Source organism: Protopterus annectens, chromosome 2.part1 (genome assembly GCF_019279795.1).
Source record: "Protopterus annectens isolate FY-2018-M chromosome 2.part1, PAN1.0, whole genome shotgun sequence".
Classification (NCBI taxonomy): Eukaryota; Metazoa; Chordata; order Ceratodontiformes; family Protopteridae; genus Protopterus; species Protopterus annectens.
In genome coordinates this window covers 1625360090-1625384059 of record NC_056729.1, presented here as the reverse complement: position 1 = coordinate 1625384059, position 23970 = coordinate 1625360090, and the positions used below count along the sequence as shown (strand labels likewise).

The following is a 23970-nucleotide window of genomic DNA, read 5'->3' as shown; positions in this document are numbered from 1 at the left end:
GAAAATCTCTCTCAGGAAAGAAAAAGATGAAAAGGATCCAGTGTCATGGCAAGTATATAACTCCCATATCCTACTTCATCCTGTTTCATCTGACTTGTAGGACAGGATCCCAAGCTACCCATTTCTCCTGGGTGGAATCATAGATATCCTTAAGGATGGTAGCTCCAAAGGAGGCTCTGGATCTAGAAATCATATCCAATTTACAATGTTTGGCAAGGAATGCAATATAAACTGCATTGCTGCTGCACACATTTCATCCACTGAAGTGATGCTGAAGAATGCTGTACAAGCTAATACTGACCTGGTGCAATGAACTTTCAGTATGGAAGGCAAGGATCTGTTTCTAAAAAAGTATGCAAAAATCAAAGTTAAAAAAGTTAACTGGACAAGGTTATAGAGACTTGTTAGTCTGGAAGAAGAAAAAAATACACAAACAAATGGGAATCTTTTCTTACTGGTGTGATTTTGTGAACGTAGAAGAGTAGTTGTATGAATATCTAGCACGAGCAGCAGGTATTCTCCTTTGTTATTACGGCTCAGAAAGAACAGTGGGGGATGAAGAAGTTGTTTAAAGTTGTTTTCACAGGGCACTTTTGGAATGAAAGGGGGTTAGTCAGATACCAGATGAAGAGGATTGATTTTGAAACTCAAATCCATCTTGCTGAAGTAATGTCTGCAAAAAAAGCAGAGGTTTCCATGAAAGATATTTTAGGTCTGCAGATGATGCTAACTCAAAGGGGTTAACATTTCTAGCACAAAACTGAGGTCCCAAGCTGGTGCCAGATCTCTGACAGGGGGACATAAGAGAAAGGTCTCTTTCAAAACACTTTGCACTATTTGTGAGCCGCAAGTGAAGAGGAAAAGAAGCAAATGGGAAAGTTAGAAATGTATGCACACTGGACTTTAATAGTCGACATGAAACAGAGAGAGACAGAAACAGAGAACAAACAGGGCTTAGGCAGAAAAGGGGTCTAGTCCTTGTTTGAATCCCACATGAGAAAGTGCTTCTTTTTGTCTTGTAAATTTGGACTTGTGGATTCTTTCTGATATATAGATAATATTCAAACTATACTCCAGGATAGGGCAAGATCCTTTGACCATCAATGGAATTGTTGAAACCATTCAGATAGTTTGAACAAATTAATGTCCTGGTGAGAATGGCTGGTTGAATGGGATAACGGGTTCAGTTTTGGACCTAGAAGCCTTGGCCGATTTCCTAAATGAGACCTCAGCAAGGCAAACCAGAACTGCCTAAACCAGAATGGTGCAATAAGAATTACTATTGCTTTGCATACAGAAAGTTTCTGTAGAAATTCAGTTATCAAAGGGAAGTGGAGGAAAAGGAGATGGAGGGCATTAACGGACTACATCATCTCTTCAGGACTGTCCCTTTGGAGGGATCGGAGCAAAGAAGATGCTGTATTTTGTGTTAGATGGGGAGAAAAAGATCACAGCAGGACTGGCCCCACCCCAACAGCTGGAGATAGGTTGTGCTACTGTAGGATTGAGATACCACTCATGAGGCATTAATATAGACCTGTTGAGCCTGTCTGCTAGACAGCTGACTTTCCCTGGATTTGTGCTGATATTAGAAAGTGGTGCAAAACAATCATCCTCTGCCTCACTCTCATGGCTTCTCTAGAAAGGGGTTAAGATTTGAATCCTTCTTGCTTGAAGTAGCACACAAATCAATGTGTTGACTGACTATTCTCTCCTGGAGGAAGGAATTCCTGAAGGGCTTGCAACACTAGGAGGACTGCCCTCATTTCCAGGATGTTTATAAGAAAACTGGTCTACAAATTTGTCCACAACCTTTGCGCCACTTCCCCTTTGTAATGTCCCTCCATGTGTAGACCTTTTACCTTTCCCAAACAGACAGGGAGGAGGTGTATGTGGTAACTGTTGCTGGCAGTTTAGGTAAGATAAAAGGTCTCCACATGGAAACGGTCAGGAGCTCAGCTATCAATGCAGATGCTGCTTGCAAATTTGTGTCATGAAAATGGAGCATTCAAAGTATCTGAAATTTGAGACCACTGTACAATTAATGTCCATTGAAAAGGACATGTTATAGGCAAGTGTGAGAGACCATGAGATTGTCGATCCAGCACAGAATATATTGCTCTTAATTTCAGTTTGTTGCTTGGAAGAGTCAAAATGAAAGTTGTTGTACCCATACGAAAAGCCTATAAAATCTATTCAAATCAGTGGACTATAGCTGGGACCTTGTGATTTACTAAGATACCCAAGGATAAGCTTAGCTGAAGACAGTCATCTGGTAATGATTAGGAATTCCGTCAATGTAAGGGATAGAAGCCAATTGATAGAGAAAAATTACTTAGTTGCAGATAAGCTGTGAATACTGCCATGTACTTAGGAGCACCTGGGGGGCTGTGGTGTGAATGAAGAACAGGGATCTGAACTGATAATGAGGGGCTCCTTTACAGAAACACAGAAACCTCACAGACTCTTTGGAAAGTTTGATCTCAACAGATGTGGGCATCCTGGAAGTCTAAAAAGCACATATAGTCATTTTGCTTTTAAACACAGCAATATCACTTGCACTCTGACCATCCGAACTGGATTAGGCCACTGAAATCTAGGACTGGCCTGAGGTACTCATCTTTCTTTGCACCAAAATAATCTTGAATAGACCCTGCACCATCTCTGATCCAATAGCACTTCTTGGATGTCTATTTTTTCCAAGAGAGTAGCACAGCTCTTTTTGTGCAGCTCTATGTTCATGGGGTCCATGGAACACTTGGAAATGGCAAAGACTGTTAGACTGGGACAGTAAGAAAATACTACTGTTCTGCTCTGGATATGATACTCTTTATTCAGTGCCCTAGGTGATGGCCATCCACACAGCTGAATGGAAAAATAAATGACCACTGACTACCTACAGAAGAGAGCATCTTGGGTAAGTCTTACGGAATTTTTAGGTGGTTTCCCTGAGAGGGGGCCTCTAAATCCTTGGTTCTGTGGACCAACTTTGTCTCTGGTGAGGCATCCATTAAAGGTAGGGGGGTTGCATTAGCTAACCCTGTTGGAAGAGTCAAAGGATTGATGCTGAACCATAGAGCTTGGAATCCCTTTCGATTCCTGTTATACAAGCTTTGAGGCAGACAACACCTTTCCTACCTGCTCATTCTTCTGCAGTTTTTCTCTGACTTTGGTAATAAGCAGTGAGGCTCCATTCTAAGAGGTACTGATAAAGAATGCGTTAAAATTGTCCACAGAATTATAAAGGCACAGCCAAGCATGAAATCTCATGGTTATACCTGAAGCAAACTCTATTGCTGCTCCACTGGCCAATTTACATAGAAGCATCTTGAGACTGTAGAAGTATTTTCAACCTGCTTTCTGGACTCTGAAGTGTCTGGCTTTCTCAAAAAGTCCAGAGGTTTTTTTTTTTCTATTTTTCTTTTGAAGCGATTCAAGTGGGTAATATAATTTAATGCCCTCAGGGCAAATGTGTACAATGTCTAGGTGTGCTTCCCCATCCTGTTCACTACATGGGATTCCTTATTCGGCAGGTAGACAGCCACTATATAATCTGACAGCTCTACCTTGGTGGCTGCCAGTACAATACAGAAGTCCACCAAAGGCCCTTGTTCCAATGCTGCCTATCCTTAGGAGGGTGAAGGACCCTGTCAGACTTTCCAGGGCCTGCCTCTGTGTATTCAGATCCCAGCCATTCTCCCTGGCCATGAAGTTAGGCTGTCTGCAGCAGGTAACACCTACGAGACAGAGGGTGCAGTCCAGAAGGCCTCAAATAACACTTCTTTATCCTGAGAAGGCATGTGAATGGGTCAAGACTCCCTGTGGTGCAGTTTGAGGATTTCACTGAATTTAGTGCCTCCAACACCCAAATCGGTGTCAGGTGCTAGAGACATTATAGGGGAGTTAATGTGCCTTCTTTTGCACATCCACTTCTAGTGTACATCAGGTGGAGGCTCATTAGAATCACCAGAGGACTCAACTTGCACTTAAGGAGGAGGCTCTTCGGGGCTTTCTGGTCTGTTCTGCCCACAGGAGGTATGACAAGAAGACTGAAGTTCTGACTGAAGGGTAACAGGGGCTGGAACCAATGTCAATGGGACTTCTACAATTCTGAGGAGGAGACTATCCTCTTCTAAAAAAATAATGATGCAGAGTATGCTGGCAGTGGGATCCCCCAAATAGATATGTATCTATCACCACTGAAGTGAATGTAAAAGTCACCAAAGAAAGGATCAGCAACACCAAAGATGCAAATGGCTCTAAGACAGAGATCCGAGGCACCACCATACACAATGAAGACTCAGACACCGAAAATGGTGCCAAGCAGGTGGCAGGGGGGACAGTGCTGAAAGTTTATTCTGAGCTGCCTGCTACAAGACTCCATCAATGCCAAAACGTTTCAGCATTAAAATGAGTTGACTGCACATTAGTCTGCATCGATGTGTCCACATCGAGAGGCATCAAGTAGTCAGGCTCCGGATATCATATTGGCTCTGAATCCACCAATTCAGAGACAGGAAAAAGAGCTATGACAAACAACATTGGGACAACTGATCCACCCAAGAGACAGATCTAGACAGGATGGCACCCATCTCAATCTGAGCCTTCTCACCATTCAGTCCCAATCCTATCTGGATGTCCTCTGAGAAGACTTGGTCTACCGGAGGAAGAATCTGGAGAGGATGGGTAGAACTACTCTGGATGACTCTTTCAGAAGAATGTCTACTGTGCGTCTTCTTTGGAGATGGGTCTTTAATAACACTCAGCTTTATTTACAGGAAGAGTCTAGCCTTTGTGATACAGAATTCATCGAGGTCAGAGCTGGGGATATAAATGAATATATTTGGTTCCATAAGTGCACCTAGGTTCTCCAATTTTCTTTTCTTTCTTTCACTCCCTCTTTTTCTCTGTTTCCCCATCTTTTCTTTGCCATTTTCTCTAGCCTTATCCTTAGAAGAATCAGAAGGATGTAAACCTTTCAAAATCTCTGGGCCGTGCCTGAAATTGGTCAGTATGGATCAGCACACCCACCCAGTAAATAAGCTTAAATAAACTTACTCACTTGGCCAAGAAGTGTAGTTTAAAGGCACTTCATGTAGAACAGTCCACAGTGAGATAACCTAGCCCCCAGGCACACCATGCTGACATTGTGAGTGTCCTGTCACAGGATTCTGTGGCCACCTTTTTTGAAGCTATTCCCCATGACTTACCTCAACAACTCAATTGCCAAACAGAGAAATAACTAAATATACTAGATGCAATTAACACAGCAAAAAGTAGTACCACCACAGAAGAAATTATCTCAGCCAAAAACTACAGGGAAATGAATAAGGTGACCACCAAGTTTGTAGCCACTGAAGGAGCTGAAGAAGTTTAGAACAGGCAAAAATATTAAGTAGTCTTCTTTTTTTTTTTAAAGAACAGATAGAAATAAGGAGAGTGGACAAAAGGATAAAATAAGAAAGAGATTTATAGCTGAATAAACAAAGAAAGCACTTAGCTGAAATGAAGATCAGATTCCCTGTTGAAAGTGCCAAATGAGATCTGAGGGAGGAGTGAAGACAGGGTCAATTTGGGTTTTTTTTTTTTGAAGGAGCCTGAGGCTTGGAGCAGTAAAAAAGTTGCAGGATCAGATCCTATGAGCAGCCCTTTTCCAACAAAGAGAATCAGATGGACAGGATGAAATAAGACTGTTATTTATATCAAATTTCATACTACAAAACATTATATCACTAATATGTGCTGCAATATTCTTGGCAGTGGGTAGATGTATTAACAGTTCTAGAAATGCATCTTAAAGGTATGCCACTTCCAATTCATTATGGATGCTAGATTTAAAGTTGTAAAAGACAAAAAAACTTACTGAGATGCACCATGCTTATCTTCTCTTAATGTCACCAACCTATAAAAACAGAAAAAAAACAATGTATGATTTAAAAGCTACAACCAAATTATACCTAGTTTACATATCAAATATTTAATATTCAGAGATCCTTTACCAGTCTACTTTGTCTCACATGTGAAGGTCTGCTAAAGTATAACTATTTAAGACATTCTATAAACTAGTTTATCAACGGCAAGTCTACTATAACATCAAAACAACCAACTACTTCACAGCAAATAAAGGATCAAAATCTAAAATGGATTTTTTTTATAACAAGAATTAAAAGTCAGAGTCCTGAAAAGTGAAACAAGATAGGACCCAAGTTGGAAAAACATACATAATCCTCCAATATGGATGGACTTCAATATTTTTACTTAATGAATTAATGATTTCAATTGTTTTTACTTAAGTAATAACAGAAAATAAAATGGCCTCCCCCAAATAAATGAAATTACCCAAGTAAAACAACAAGTGAACACAAGCCACTAGGAACAGGAATAAAATACTGTAAGAGTTAAAATAATCTACTGTACCATTCTGAACCACAACACAGAAAATCAAGGAAAGCAGTTTACAAGGAGTACATTTGGATTGAGTACACAAATTTACATCAGGATTGTCACATATACCCCTACTCAACTTTGGATGTGAGCACCATTTTAAGTGCTTGAAAAAAGGTGTCAAAAACTTTTAAGTCTATCAGCTTACCAGCATTAGTTGACTTAGGCAGCTGCCTAAGCCCTGTTGCCTACAGGGGGCCCACTCCCAGTCTAAGTTTAAAAAAAAATCCCTTTTACAAAATACTTCCTTTTTAACATAAAAATGTTCTGTTTTTTGCTCATACAATGAAAAATTTTAATGATCTGGGCGAAAGCATGTTAAAAGCACATGTCTGGACATCTGCATGAGTGATTTGACAGACAAACGAGAGATTGTACTGCAGCAGCAAGAACACGGGTGATTTGGCAGACAGACACACTTATTGCAGCAGCAGAATGTGAGTGTTTCACGGAAAGGTAGGAATGTGTGTGCAAAATGCCCCACTTACGGACATTGCCTATTTAAGTAATTTGGCCAGAATCAAACCCTAGACCACTACTATAGAAAGCAGAAGCTTAATGCTCCACACCACCTGCCAGGCCTCCTCTTCCTTTTTTTTTTTTAAATATGTATCGATGATTACAGGTTGTCAATGTCAGTCACAAAATCATACAATTTTGTCATTTGGACTACAACAGTTATGTAGCACTTAGTGCAAATGACTAAGGCTATGACCAGTTTAACAGCTGCTTACTGTAATATATGGCTTGATTCCCTTGGCCTTCATTTGCCTAAGATACTGTCAATTTATTTCACCGGACAGTACTCCTGGGCTGTTCCTGAAAAACAGATGCTTATGTCCCATGGGCTGTCACAAGCCGGTAGGAAATGTGCTACACGTTTGTCTTTTCAGTTTCTAAACCCTTAACATAGATGCTAATTAGCACTTTACTATATGCTATTTGAGTTCCAACAATAGCACATCTCTTATAGTTTTAATGGGTTGCCAGATGCATTTTCACTAAATTTGACTTTCAAGGGAAGAAAGGTTAACTTCTCATGTCAAGTGTTTTCAATGCAAGAGTGTTTTGTTTTATTTAGAAAATGTCTGTCAAGTATTTTTCTGTAAAATATGAAATAAAAGTTGCAAATTAAATCCATATATCTGTGATAACTGTAAAAGTAAAGAAAAAAAACAGTAAGTACACTGATCAGTGTTTATGAATTGGGAAGAGACAGCCAAGCAAAATAACGGGATATTAGTATGGCTGGAATGGTCCTGATTCATTACTTTGCATATTTTTTTCCATGATCTGTTGGTGTTAAGAGGTGTACGTTGTATTATTAACTCTCACATAGGTCAGACCTGTACTGAGTAATGCCATATGGGATATCTATTCTTAATGACAGAGAAGACAAAAGGAAGGTCAAAAATAAAATGTAGGTGCCCTACAAGCATATAGCCCCCTCCAAAAAAAATAAGCTGTATGCAGTATTATTTCTGATTTTTTGCATGACTTAAGGGTTGTAGAACAAAAGCTCCTGCAGTATTTATGTAGTCTTTTAATTGTTTTGCTTTATTCATTGCACTAAAGAATGTATTAATTCATTAATAGACCAGGATTGTGCAACAGTCTAAACATCTTGCATTTTAGTAATATTTTTGCAGCATCTTCTTTACGGCCTCCAACAATTTCAAAGGGGTTTACATTTATACGGTCAAATAGTCTGTATTATATGGAGTGATGACCACAACCATCTGATCTTCAGCCTCCATCTTATATATTACTGTAATACAGCCTTCTCTAGAAGATCAAATTGCAAAGGATTTCAACATTTAGTTAAAAACTGCTACTTTGACAGTTAGTGCAGAGGACTAAAGCTCCAACTTTACCCCCCAAGATTCTCACTACACCTTTCTAAACATACTGGAAAATATTAATATACAACCAAACACCCTAACACTGGGGGATTTCAACTACCCTGCCATTAACTGGGAAAACTACTAGTGTACCAACACCTTTGCCCAACGGTTCTTGGAATTCATAAATTCCAATGCCCTGGATCAACTAATCCATAGCCCCAGGGTCTCCAATATCCTAGACCTGGTCATTACCAACATGGGAAATTGATGCTCCACACCTATGGTCACCCCCTCGTTGGTCAGGTCAGACCATAAGCTAATCACCCTTAACATCCACATCCCACCCCCCAGTAAAGAAACCTCCAAAAAAATCTTCTCCAAAGCCAACTTCATGCTACTCAAGTCAGAAGTTACAAACTTCATGACACCCATGCAGATGGGAACTGAAAGTTCGACTGCTGAGACCTACACTAAGGCACTGTATGAGCACATCCACTCATGCATGAATTGTGCCATCCCAAATAGCACCAAGATGCTCTCCTCCAAAAAAAGGAAGCCAATCTGGTGGTCCCCTGCCATAAACAAACTTTACAACAAAAGGAAGAAACTGTTGCAGCAAAGAGGAATATCCCAGGATACAAATAACTCCCTTACCAGCCTCAGTAAGAAGCCAAGATCCCTCAAAATCCTCCAAAGCTAGTTACAAAAATAAAATTGCCACAGATTCCAAAGACAACCACAAGGCATTCTATAACCATGTCAAGAATCTGAATGGCAATGCTCAGATCTGCTCTGAGCTACAACAGAATGGCATTAAATATACTGATCCCAAGGATATTGTCAATATCCTGGCAGATCGATTCACTGCCAACTTCACCCCCCTCTCACCCCTTAAATGGCCCATCTCAATACCGGAAGATTACCAAATTCCAGTAATAATGGGCACACAGGTAAAAAACGCACTCTTCAAAACTAAGAATACAGCATCCACAGGACCAGATAACATCCCGGGCTGTATACTACATGAGCTACAAAATGAATTGGCACCTCAACTAAGTGTCATGTTTAATCATACCCTCACCTCAGGCTTCATGCCCACTGAGTGGCGCACAGCTACAGTTATCCCACTCCACAAGGGGGGGATCCACCTTGGATCCCGGAACTACCGCCCCATCACTCCGACGAGCCTGATCTTCAAGGCCATGGAACGTATTATCATGGAACTTATAAACAAATTCATTGGCAACCTTAAAACACTGGACCCCACCCAGTCTGGGTTTGTGAATGGCCGATCTTGTTTCCTGAACCTGACTGACTTCTTCGAATCAAGTCTCCAGAGCCGTGGACGAGGGTAAGGCAGTCCACACAGCCTACCTGGACCCCGCCAAGGCCTTTCACACCATCCCCCACTCTGGAATCATAGATAAACTTACTAAGCTGGGAATTAATCCCTACGTCACTCGATGGGTTGCCAACTGGCTTACTGACAGAACCCACACTAAAAGTAGCTGACTCCAAATCCAGCTCCAGACAAGTGACAAGTGGAGTACCTCAGGGTTCAGTCCTGGGACCTCTCTTGTTTGGCATCTACTTCTCTGAAGTACAGGCCAACGCTAAGGGACTCTGGCTAACAAAGTTTGCAGATGACTGCAAACTGGGAGCCATTATTGCATCCCCAAATTATGTCGATACTCTACAAAAGGGCCTTACAGAAACAGATGCTTGGTGCCAGAGCCATGGGCTCAAGCTCAATGCCAAGAAATGTATAGTTATCCCCTTTGGAAAAAAACATGTACCCGTGAATTACCACATAGGTGGCAGTACATTAAACACCGAAAGTGTGATAAGAGACTTAGGGACACAGGCGGACAGTGGTCTCACCTTCAATAACCACATCGCTACAATAGCACACCTCATCACCAAGGGCTTTTCATCCAGAAAAAAGGAAGTCATTGTCCAACTGTACTCATCCCTCATTAGACCCATTATAGAATACAACGCCCCATTTGGTATGTTCATAGGTTCATAGGTTCGTACTAGGCTATCTGCCCTAGGGCATTTATAAGCCTAGCCAGAGTGTGTGTGGCTTTCACCACCCCTTAGGATGAGAATACTACGCCCATTTAGGGTTTAGTTTACTGTGCCTCTGTCTAGTAGTGACACAGAGATGACCCCTGGGGTAAACCTACGATCTCCCATCCACTCGTCAAGACTTCTCTTGAATAGAGTAAGAGTTAGTGAGGGGCTCTGCCTAACATGGACTGTTCCAGAGTGTAGGGAGCCTCTGGGTTATGAAATCTGTCCCTCCAGCACGTCCTATTTATTTCTGTGTTGAGGTTTAAGTCCCTTGCTCTCGTGGCTCTGATGGATTTGGATTTTTTGAGGTGAAGCATGTCCATTAATTCCGGACTGGACATAGCCTTGTACGTTAGGCACAGGTCACCTCTGAGTAGGCGGTATGCGACTGAATAGAGCTGGAGTTTTTTTCAGTCGGGCAGCATATGGCATATGTTTAAGACCCTTTATCCTCTTGGTGAGGAACTTTTGGGGTATTTCCAACTGCTGCATGTGTCGGGTAAGATACATCCCAAATGGGGCATTGTACTCAATCATTGGCCTAATAAGAGATGAGTACAGGGGCACAATGACCTCTCTTGATCTAGATGGGAAACCCTTCATGATAAGGTGGGCAATATAGAAGGTCTTCCTAACCACTTTGGCAATGTGAGTGTCAAATGAGAGGTTACTGTCAACCTGGGTCCCTAGGTCCCCGATTACCTCTTCCGTACTTAATGGATTACCACCTATGTGGTAATTTGTGGGTACCTTGTTTTTCCCAAAGGGTATGACTATACATTTTTTGGCGTTAAGCTTAAGGCCATGGCTCTGGCACCAATTATCCGTTTCTAGGAGTCCTCTCTGAAGGATGCTTGTGTCCGCTGGAGTATCAATTATGGCGCCCAGTTTGCAGTCATCTGCGAACTTTGTCAGCCACAATCCTCCTATGTTTGCCTGTACCTCGGAAAAATAAATGCCAAACAAGAGGGGTCCCAGAACTGAGCCCTGTGGGACACCGCTTGTGACTGGCTTAGACATCAGCAACAACTGGAAAGGCCGCAGAAATACCTCACTAAAAGAATCACAGGCCTAAAGCAGATGCCCTATGCTGACCGCCTTAAAAAACTCCAGCTACACACTTGTTGATATCGTCTACTCCGAGGCGATCTCTGCTTAACATACAAGGCCACGTCAAACCCAGAGCTGTTGGAGATGCTACACTTAAAGAAATCCCAATCCCTCAGAGCCACACGCTCCACAGATCTGAACCTTGTCATCAGAATAAACAAAACATGCTGGAGGGATAGGTTCTTGACCCAGAGACTCTCCAGACTCAGACTGCCCATACATGTCAAGCAGAGCACCTCTTTGGCCCTCTTCAAAAGGAACCTTGATGACCGGATGGGAGAAAGGAAATTCACCCCAGGGATCACGTCAGTTGCCCTGCTAGACAGGGGTCCAGGGAAGTAAATAGTGTGGGAAGAAATAGCCAAGGAATTGTTATGGCTAGGCTTGTATAGGCCCTAGGGCCGACAGCCTAGTACCATACCTTATTGATCAGCTGCTTCTTGTAGCAAGGGTGCAGAGTTTGAATTTTTTCACCTTCAGTTACCTACTGTGTGACATCCAGCAAGTCACTTAACCAGACAGTGCTTTGGAACAGTGAAGACTTTGGGGTAGGCTCCTTAATTGTCTCCAGCATAGAATGCCTAGTAACTATGAACCAGTTGTTTGTGAGCTATTCCCCATTGCACAGCTGATCTAGTTCAAGAAATTTTATAGCAATATCACCAGCACACAATTTTTTTAATGTAACCTGTTTAATTTATTCTTCATGGGCATCAGACATTGCACTTGAAAATGAAGCAACAACCTCTGAACCAGTGATTGGTCTCTAACGTGGAATAATTTAGATAACTTACTTCTGTAGAGATTATGCATACTGATTTAGCATATGTTATCAGGCGGTTAATATTTCTTATGCTCTCATAAATACTCTAAACTGTGTTATGCATAGCTGGATTTTATAGTCAAGACGCTAGTGTTATTTATACAATTTCATTTAGTTCATCGAACACTACCAATAACATGCATGTAAATTACTTCATTTCTTCATAACAATAAGGGTTGTACTCAAGTCAACAACATGTCTATAACTGTTTGTGGGGGGGGGGCCCTCTGTGGATGAAAATACCTTTCTTTTGTCATTATTATTCACAGTGTCAGTGGAGCAACAGGTAGCACACTTGCCTTTGCTGCAGAAGGATGTGGGTTCCATTCCCCAATCAGGTAAATGAATTGCTAACACTGCAGTGCAGCATAAGAGGATGTTGCACTCCCACAGTGTGTCATCCTTCAGATGACACATTAAGCAGCTCAAATGTAAAAGATCACATGGCACCTATCAGAGAAAGTAGGGGAAGTTCCTCGGTGCCCTGGCCACATTTCCCCTAGTAATATAAATATCACCTCGGGTCTCCCCTGAAAAGCTACTAGCCTAGTGGGACTAACTCAGTCAATAATGGATAAACAAAAAAATATTTATATTGGTTCTGGAAAAATGTTCAAGGCTACACAATTTAAAACCCACTGTATTAAACAAGAAATATAATTTTAAAACGATCAGGAAGGCGACTCAAAGGACACATGTATTTATACATAATCCTAAAAATGTGTGCAGGGGGCAAAGTATACAATCTGCCACTGGCCAGATACATTTTTCAGTGAATACAAGTATTTTAAATAAAATCCAAATCTCTAATCTTTGTAAAGAAAAGAGGTAATGGAAGTGGGGGTCGAGTAATGGGACACTGGAATGGCTGCAGGGGGTGGGGTGGAGGCAGGTCCATTACTTCACCTATGGCCCTATTTGACCATGATCTGGCTCTGCTTACAAGTATACATGGCTAGACATCTTATGGTCCCTGTGACTGTTTGCTTAGTATGTTCCTATGCAACATCATAAGCAATGATTAGACATGCCAGTGGTGCAAAGGTCTATTAATTCACATGATTCAGCATAAGCATTGTTAACTGCTGTCAAGATCTGAAAGTGTAACAGACACGTAGCCTGCAAAACAAATCATTTACACTCCTTTTCAAAATCCATCTTAAGGTGCAAATTAAAGTGCAAGCAAATCCAGTGTCCAATCTGCATCCTAACTAGCTACTTAATCATCACTAAAACACACAGACCACAATAAACATCTCTATCTAATAAGCATACATCATCATATATTGTGTACAAAAAAAATCTCATTTTATTAGCAAATTTTAATCAAAATCTCTTATCACCACTCCATAGCGACTTCACAGGCATCCTCAGAATAAACTGGATAGAAGTCATATTTCAAAGGAACATGTAATTAATTGAAAGCTTTGACACATATCCAGTAACGGTTTCAGACAATGCACCAATAAAAACCAAGGTAAAAATGCAGGACAATGAAGTAAAAATAACACACTGGTGCTTTCCCAGAGGAGCACATCCTGTTATTCAACATCATTTCAGTGAACGCAAAAAAAAACAGAGTGCTGTTCGCCAAAATGACTTTAGCTGACAGTAACAATTGTGTTTTTTTTTTCCACCACTCTTGTGACTTTGGAGTGGGTATATACATAAGAATGGGGGGTGGGTGTCACCCCACATGGGAGCTGTGGGCAGGGCTTCCCCCTGTAAAAAAATTATTGATTTTTTTTTTTCATTCGCTGAAATTACCTTTGCTGACTCTACATGAAGCCCCTGTCCCATCTAATAAAGAGAATAATTTAATGAATTGATAGTGGAAATTATTTGAGAATTATTTAAGACAGAAATGTCTTCAAAAGAAATAGCTTGCTTAGTGGGATAAAATGAAAATGGAATTTAAAAATTAGGTAGAAATAAAAGCAAAAAGACATATGGTTAAGAAGTAACTTTTGACAGTCTCTCTAAATAATTCTTATTAAAGTATTATAGAATATGGGGGATCTCATAACAACAAGTAGAGAAAAAATGGTTAAATATCAAATAGAAAGTAAGGCAGTATTTGTATAATATCGGTAAGTTTAGAAAGATTGCTGTTAAGCAACGATCGTTTGATAACTACATTGAACAGACTTCCAAGATGGCTGTACACTGATCAACAGCTTAATTTCAGCATTCCCATTGTGATAAAAATGAGAAATAAGAGCAAGCAATTCTGCCAGTTTGAGCAAAATTCAGTTACTGACTAGTAATGGCACTGCCTGGACACCAGCAAAGAAGAAATTTAGAGAACCTGAAAGAAACTCAACTAGAAAAGGTGAAGAGAAAATACTGACTGTTAAGAATCCTACATCTGTTCAGCAAAAAGCAGTTCATACTCCAGAGCTTTGTTCAAGAGATGTCTTCCAGTAATTTAGAGGAAAAATAAATCAAATGTACTCAAAGAGTTGATTAAAATAAATGAAACACTGAGGGAGTATATCAACTCAAATAACAAAAGTTTGGGAAATAGAAGAATCTTTAATTAGATATTCAGATGAACTCATAATATTGCAAAAAAAAATCAGAGGATGAAATGATTTAAAGGCTGGCTGAGTAGAAAACTTCAAGAGAGGTTTGAAAAAATAGAAGTGTTAAAAGACAGAAAACGCAGAGAAAACTTGAGATTTTCTGCTATACTGGAGAATATGGAAGGAAAACACTTAATTTTATGAAAGCTCAAATAAGCAACTGCACTGGTGTTTCACAGCTGCTTTGTTAATTGAAAGGACATATCACGTTTAAGCTCTACACCAAGGTACAAGAAAAGCAGCCATGCCCTATATTTACAAATATGAATCATACCAGCAGAAAGAGTTGATCCTAACAAAACTGTGGCAGAAAGGAAAAGTATTCAAAACTGGAGACAGTAGAGTGTTTGTGGAAAATGATTATTCACTGTACACCAGGCAGAAGAGAAGCAATTTTATCCCAACAATCAGGAAATGTCAAGCGGCAGGTATGGGATTTAAGTTGCTGCATCCAGCTTTCTTCAGAAGAGTTGTTCCGGGAAGATCAAACACATTTTTTAATGCAGAACAGGCTAAGAAGGAGATATAAAAGTTTATCCAACAAAATATGGCCATCAACCTGAAGGGGACTCTGTTTTTCATTATTCTGACAATAAAGCTCAGAGAGACTTCTCCAGTGAAACATTTTCCAGTGTTAAAAAAATGATTGATAGAAGAATTGGGAATACCTTGGACTTGAATAGAGTCCGGTGTTGGGAGATTGAGATGAACTGGAAGAAGACAAGCAACACTGAAATTAGTAAATAAAGGAATACCTTGGACTTGAATAGAGTCCGGTGTTGGGAGATTGAGATGAACTGGAAGAAGACAAGCAACACTGAAATTAGTAAATAAATGGAAAGCATCAATAACATAAATTCCTACCTTTATGTTACTAATGTTTATAAGGACACCAAGAGTGGAAAAAAGTAACTGTAAATCATTTTTTTTGTTCTTGTATGAGGCAATTTTGTTCTTAATAGCATTTTTATAAAGCATTTTGTGATATAAATTGAATGTTATATAGTAAAGCAGATTTGTGCAGTTTGTAGTAAGGTGAATCTTAAATGTGATGGTGAGGGTGAGTCTTTTCATAATTGCTGTATTTGATAAAAATAATTAAAGTAAACAGGTACTTGTTTTTAGAAATATATGCATTACAATGATAAAAAGGAGAAGGCAGGCTAGACAAAATAAAGTTTAAGTTAATATACTGTAATCTTGGGCTACTGGGGTGAGGAATGGTATGTACAAAAGCACTGATTATATAATACAGAGTTCATATGTTTTCCCTTATTTTTGCATCATTTTTCCATAGGTGAAGGTCTGGCTTAATACCCTTGGCTTAAACTAAAACAAGTAGGCTTTAAATATACAACAAAATAATGAAACCTATGAGAAATGTTAAGTTTCATGCATATGCAATGATATTAACTTGTTTTCCTTTTCCTTTAACAAATGTTCAATGGGTTTAAGAAGTCTGCAGTTGAAAGCAGCTGTGCATTCCGTTCTTATGCTTCCATGGAAAGGAGCTAGCTGCACATACAAGCAATTAATCTTGAGAGTTCTGTGCACTGTTTACTTACAGAAATGTGAAACTTAAAGGTACAAGCAGGTCCATAATAAAGTTTGAAATTACTGGAAGTGAATAAAAGATAGCAGCTTCACTTAACAGCCTTAACACATCAGTCCATTTAATAGAACAGTATACAATTTAGTTTTATTTAAACCTAGCCAGTGCACTTTAAGGTTAAAAGTTAATGCTTTCTGAAAGCAATCAAGATGTTTTTCACATCTAGGAGGGCAACAGTTCCTATGAAGTGTTATACTTCAATTTTAAAGATGCATTTTCTAAGCTAATAGTTTAAGGGAGTGTTCTAAAATGTAAGTCTTAAAAATGTGACAGAGGTTCAAACTGAGATGAGAAGGAACATCTGTACAAAAGATCAACTAGCCAAACATCATTTGTGCATATAACACAAGCTGGAAAATACACATTCAAAAAAGCTGTTGTGTATAATAGGTGGGAACAACAATTTCTTATCATAATGGCTATGCTATCCATATTATTTTGGAACATAAAAGGTCTTATAGGTATAGACAAAATGTAAGAATTTTAAATTATACTTACAAATGCAATGTACGAATAGCAATGCTGTAGAAGACGCACTTGGAAAGAAATAAGCAAGGGGATTTGATAAAGTAAGGATTTCAGGGTGGATATTCAGCAGAATATCGGGGGCAGTAATCGTTAAAAAAAGAGTCTTAATAATGTCAGAAGATGGGAAAATGGATAATAGCAGTAGATTTATGGTATGGTATTAAGGGGCTATTGGCAAGGGTGAAGATTACACTGGCATGTATTCATAGTCCACCAAAAACTACAATTATGGAGCTAAGAAAAGCTTTCAGGAAGGAATATTACTTACAGGTGGGAATGGAACTTTTTGAAATAATGAGGATGTATCTGGGGGACCTAGAAGGGAAAATGTAACAATTAATGAAAATCATCTCATCACTGCCACGGCAATGGATGGTCCAGAGAAGTCACAGACACAATACCATTTGCTTGTGTACATACTGTAGTGCTCTAAAATACCATGACATCTTCTACGGTGCACTGGGTACAGCGCTAAGTGGGCGGCACAAAGTTGGCATCCACTGCCATACGCACTCACATATCTACCATGGCAGTACATGCTCCACGAAAGTCTCAAGTCTACACGTTGTTACTATATGTTCTGGCGTGTCCTCATCTTCATTCTCGCCATTAACTCTACGTAAAACATGACATGACATCACAGTAACAGTCAATAATAAAGGAATAACAGTAACAACATACAGCAAGAACGATCATAACTATGCACGGTGATACGTTAGCACCAATAAAAAACAACAACATACACCAGTAAAACAAACAAAACAAAAACCTGAAAACACCTTCCATCTAAATTAAGAAAAACACTGGCAACAAAGTAGTAAGCATCGTTTAAGGCAACATTTCTGCATCTTCAAAAAAATACTGCTAAAAAGTACCTCAAATATTAAATGACTTTTGTTACCAGTTGTCCGTACCACATGGAAAGTATATTTGACACCTACCGGAAAACAGAAGGTCAAGAAAAAATCAACTACCTCCAGAAACATACCTGCAAAATTCAGTAACAAATGTCACTTTTGCCGCTGAAGAACTTAAACAAAGCTATTTGCCCTTCTTTTTTGAACATGAAACCAACACATTCACAGTACTACAGGCGCAGCCATAGTGTTGACCTCCACCCAGGAAAAGGAAACGTCTTCCGTCTGTACTTCTGGACTTGTAGTTTTTTTCTTAACTAAACACTTGGAAACCTATGGAAAGTGAGCTCCACTGCGGAAAGTGATTAGTTTATGCTTACTACGAAGAATGCACTGTTTAAAGAGAGAGTCCACGGTTAGGTCTGAGCTCTACTACCTAAAAGCAATCACATCATTTATTTTCCCCAACAGTTACTGCGTTACATAGCCACCCTTTCCCTCAAATCACTTTCTCTTTACTGCGAATTAGCTCGGAGACTTCCAGTTCCAGTTGTATTTACGTTCCCCTCGGGAAACACATAATTTCATTTTGTTCCGTTTTCTTCGTTTTTCCCGTAACTGGTGCTGCCCGTACTACGAGTCGACCATTTAAAATAAAAGTAAGTATATGTGGATTGTAACTGATTTAATGCCACCTCAGCGATGGTTTCCCCGCAGTTTGTTGTACATAAATGCAACACTTGAAAATGACTGCTGCTGAACCGGCATTACATTTACTTGTATCGTGATGGGAGGGGACTTTTGAACTGCATGTAGTTGGATTGTGACTGTAGTACATTTTAATTTTTTTTTCTGTAGGTGCATGCCAGTATCTTAAAAGTGTTACAGTTTTTCATTTAGATTTTCCCGAGATTTTGAAAAGCCAATGTCATTTTGCAGCTCAGTTATCTCTATAGAGTCGGGAGGGATGACTGTTTTTACGCGGACTAGAACTCTGATGTGTGAAAGGTCCTGCATGTAATCATTGCTAGTGGAAAGATTGTAGAGAAGAAGAGTGACTGGGTGAAGCTACATCTCCCTGGGTTGAGTGTAGACATCTTTTGCATATGTGCCCCAGTTTTAGGGTTACCACTTTGCGAGGGACAGTCCCTCTTTGAACAGCTGTGTCCTGCAAAAAAAAAAAAAAATGTAAAAATGACAAATGTCCTGAGATTTTAGGACAAAATGATTTCCTATATTTTATGTAATAGTTGTATAAAACAGTTTTGGAGACAAAGCCAGAGAGGCACGATTACGTTGGTTTGGACATGTGCTGAGGAGGGATGCTGAGTATATTGGGAAAAAGATGCTAAGGATGAAGCTACCAGGTAATAGGAAAAGAGGAAGGCCTAAGATAAAGTTTATGGATGTGGTGAGAGAGGACATGCAGGTGGTTGGTGTGACAGAGCAAGATGCAGAGGACAGGAAGAAATGGAAACAGTTGATCTGTTGTGGCGACCCCTGGGGGGAACAGCCGAAAGAAGATGATGAGTTATATAAAACAGTTTTTCTATATCTGAAACACCTAAATGTTATAAGAAACAGAATAAGCAACTAAAATGCTACAAGAATAAGCTTTTATTTAGGCAAACAAGTGAAATTCTGTCCTTCGTACTGGCCGTGGGTATGATTCTGCCGGCAAAATTTGACATTTGTACCAAAAATGTCCCACTTTGGGCATTTGAAAAGGTGGCAACCCTACCCAGTTTCTATTTAGGTGTGACAAATGTACATTATTTTTTTGTAATTGTGAAAACAACAGGAATGTTTGACTATCGGCTCTTTTCCCGGAGAACGAATGTCCCTATTTTTCAGATTTGATTAACTTAACATACACTTACCATTTTTCTTTGCCTATACTCTATCGATGCCAGGTGGGGAAGACCGTCTGTCTCTAGCCTGCAATCCAAATGACTTTTTGGTGTCATCCCACTGTCTCATATCTTTCCCTGTCTAGTTATTTGCCTCCCAAACCTTGGTTTCTTTGACCGTCATCTCCAGTAAATTCCACCCCCCCCTCTTGCTCATTGTCTGTACCCCTGCTTGAAGTCTTATCTATTAGCAAAATCTCCTTTCTCCATTCTTATGTTGGCTTTGTTCTTAGAATACTTTACGCTACATGTATATAACATTCATGCTTATGACACATGAATATAACCTTCTCTGTGTTATTATTCTCCTTAAGTTAAGAATATGCATCCATTGTCTCTTCATTCCTTGACCCCCCCTTCATCATCATCCCTTTCCATTTTGACTTATAACGTTCTGCCTGTGGTATGTCACTGAGCCTTAACTTTGTAACTCTAAAATAGCCCTTAAAATCAGGTAATCCTAAACCACCATGTTCTATTGAAAGGATCAACTTATCCCACTTAACTATTGCCCTCTTCTCCTCACAGATAAATTTTTTCAACTCTTTACTAATTATTGTCCATAACTTCTCCTCTGGCTGGTAAAAATATGCCTGACCTGTATATAAAACTAAAGGGACTAAAGCATTTACATTATTTGTTTTCATTATTTGTATCTTTCTATCCATAACTATAAATATGAGTCTATATGTCTAGTTTCTCAGTTTTTGTATTCTTTTGTTTAGTCTCTTCCTACTTATCCTTAGCTGCCATAACAGAAGCCTTTTTAAGCCACGCTTTTAAATATTTCATCTTATTGTATCACCGCAAGTATAGGTATTTAATGAATTCATGTGTGGGTACATAATTTACACCTATAGTCTTAGTTTTATTTTCATTATTTTTAATATCCCCCTAAAATTTGAAACTGTCTCAAAATATTGCACAACACTGAGATGCTCTTTTCTGGATGTATCAGGTACAAAATAATATCATCTGCAAATAAAGGCAACTTTTCTTGATTACCATACCAGTTATGTAATTGAGTTTCTCAGTCCCTTATTTTCTTTGCCAGTGGCTTTAAATGTAAATCAAATAACACAAGGAAGAGGACATCTCTGCCTGGTTCCCCTGTTAAAACACAACTTATCAGACAGCAACCCTCTCACATTAATTCTCACCTCCAATCCTTCATATATCATCATAATTAACATTGTTATTGTAGCAAGGATTGCAAATGCTTCTATTGCCTTACTCATAAAATCCTAGCTTACTCTGTCAAATGATTTCTCTGCATCAAGACTGACCAACAACAGTGGTATTGTATTACTTTCTCCTTCCCTCTGGATCATCAGTGTTCTAGTAATGTTGTGAAATGTTTTCCTCCCCTCCACAAAACCACATTGATCCATATCTGTCAAGTTTGGGAACACCTTTGCCATTCTTCTAGCTAGTCCAGTTGGCACTTTGTGATCATGGTATAAAATTGAAATAGGTCTATATGAAGTTGGATGTGATGGGTCTTTACTGCCTTTAGGAAAGACAGCTACCACAGCTTTCTTCCAAGATGTTGGTGCATCCCCTGCTTTTAAAATACTGTTAAAATCTTAAGGATCTTTATTACTGTCTTCCCGCCTAACTTTCAGACTTCCACAGAAATGCCATCTGTTCCTAGAGACATTCATGCAAGTTCATTATGCATTACATTCTTTTATCTCATGTCCTCTTTCTTAAATGTTAGTTGTTGAGTCTCATCTACCTCTAACCTTGGCATAATTAAGTCTTCTATAAATATTCCATTTGTGCCCTTTCTTGATTTCCACATTTCTTTACTTTCTACAGATTTTCATAAAATTTCCAAAATATCTCTAATACCTCTACGGTATCTCTGGTTATTTTTCTTGTTACAGGTGTGAAGCCCCAGTAATCAGGGACCTTCAATCCTCACCAATGGCACCTGTGGGGAACGTTCACTGGGAGGACAACAAGTACACTCCCAGTATTTCCAGATGCAGCTCTATGCATCAAGTTCAATCAAGCACAATTTGCCTTAAGAGCATACAGGGAGCACAGGCAGTCCAGGGTCTGGATGTCTCTATATCTGTTTCCCTCCAGGTCCCCAGTAAGACTTATCACTGGTACAGCTGTAGGGTTAGGTCCTCAGTCAAGTGTCCAGGCCAAGTCTTCCAGCACCCTCTCTGTAAATCCAGTGCTTCGTGTCCCTGCCCCATGTAGCTGACACACACATGATTTAATTTTCACACACACACACACACACACACACACACACACACACACACACACACACACACACGGGAAAGGCTGGCACAGGTTTACTAGCTATGCCCCTTCTGCCCAGAATGTAAGGTAAATTCACTGCCACCAGACACTCTACAATCAACTACTCTAAGGCCATTAAAGGGTGTCCAATTATACTGGGCAATATTAATATTACTACAAATGGTAGTACTTCAAGATGGCTTGGCCTTCTGGAGTGGCCCACACAGTGTCACCAAATAAATATAAGTACTCTCAAATGTTAATACTTTCTAAAAAGAGACCAGCCACAATGAAAGGTTTAAATATATTTAATAGTAAATAATAAAAGTACATGAAAATACTGAATATATATAGTCACAGTAAACCACAGAGTTCAAATCACAGTAAGTATTGAAAATTACATTGAAGGACAGACTCAGACAAATAAATTAAAAGCAGAAACCATAAACTAAACTAAGCTTCACTATATTCCTGACTAAATCTAAGAGAATTTTATTGATGTCCTTCATGGTTCACTGTTGCAGTCATGTCTGTAGGGTTCTTCCTGCCAGCAGCAGCCCTCGATCGGCCAGAATCCCAAAGTCTGGATTGGGTGTCAGCTGAGGTCTCTTTTATCCTGACGTCAATGCGCCAGGAAGTATAAAGACCTCAGCCGACGCCATTACCCCAGTCTTTCTTGCCACGCGGTGCCCTGAGCAGTTCGCTGATGCCGGTCGGCCTACTCCTGTCTGTTTTTGGATTTACTTCCAGGATTTTTCGTTTTTTTTTAAGATAAGTACCCCATTGGGGAGGTCTTTTTCTTGCTCCAGTCAGATGTCAGAAAAAGTTAATAATTGTATTTCTTGTGGAAAACAAATACCTCATAGGGATTTTCACTCTTATTGTATTCCCTGCCTGGGGCCTGACCACGACGTTGCTAATCGTGGGTTTTGTGCTAGATTTAATCAGCGTACTATTAGGCGTAGGTACAACTTTGCCTTCTACTATTTTGGTAAAAGGTTTAATTATAATATGTCTTCGGATTCTTTTCTGGCTTCTGGTGTGTGTAAGAGGCGCAAAGATAAAGACAGGCCTCCGAGGTCCAAAGCAGAGGATATTACTCAGTTATTGCCAGTTGCTGATTCGTCGGTCGTCAGTGAGGCACCTTTGCAGCCTCTGTTGTCCGCCTCTTTTGAACCAACTGCCTGTACCAACTCCGGTGTGGAGCTGATGGGGCCATCAGTATTGCCAGGGAATGGACCTTTGGATACTACTCCCTCAGTTGGGTCCGGAGCCAGTAGGCAGGTACCGGCTGCTGAGGGAGGTTTCAGGCCTTCACAGCTTCATGTCAATATGAATTCAGTTTTGCATTCTAAGACAATGACTACAGCTCCAGTTAAAAAGACATGGCAAGCACAGACGCTTTTTGATCAGGGTCCTAGGCCTCAAAGGCAGATGCTTAGGATGGCTAAAGATTTGTTATCTATGATCAGGGGTTCTCATCCCCCTCCTGACAAAAAGCCTAGATTACAGTCCGATTATTAGTCTTCAGACCAAATTTCTGTTTCTTCTGCTTCTTCCCTTGAGCACGATTGTTCCTTTCCTCCTTATGAGGATTCTGATGCTGAAGATTCCTTTCCTTCAGCCTCTCCTCCTGAGGATTATTCTTTTGGTGAAACTTTGCATGATATGAGGGAGCATTTTCACTGGGAAGGGCAGGAATTCTCTGAAACCAAGAAAAGGCTTAGGGATTTTCTTCTTCTCCCTCAGCATAAGTCTCTTGATATTCCTGCTGTATTGGACATTGTAGATGATGTTTTTTCAGAATCTTCCCTCTCTCCTGATTCTTTTCCCCCTACTCTGGTCAAACCAGATAGGTATTATAGGGTTCCAGATTCTCACAAGTTTCTTTTTAGGAATCTTTCACCTGATCCGGAAACAAT

The 23970-nt window shown here is 39.8% G+C and overlaps 1 protein-coding gene across 1 annotated transcript in view; it reads right to left on the bottom strand.

The window, feature by feature from the left end:
- The window catches only part of MRPS16 (mitochondrial ribosomal protein S16), a 207468-nt gene extending 189203 nt beyond the window's left edge, over positions 1-18265 (bottom strand). The window contains exons 1-2 of the mRNA XM_044063059.1: positions 18011-18265; positions 5864-5902 (exon numbers count right to left, since the gene is read on the bottom strand). Of these exons, the coding sequence (XP_043918994.1) occupies positions 5864-5876 (13 nt within the window). The 5' untranslated portion in view covers positions 5877-5902; positions 18011-18265. The remainder of the gene's footprint in view (positions 1-5863; positions 5903-18010) is intronic.
- Between the last annotated feature and the right edge of the window lie 5705 nt (positions 18266-23970).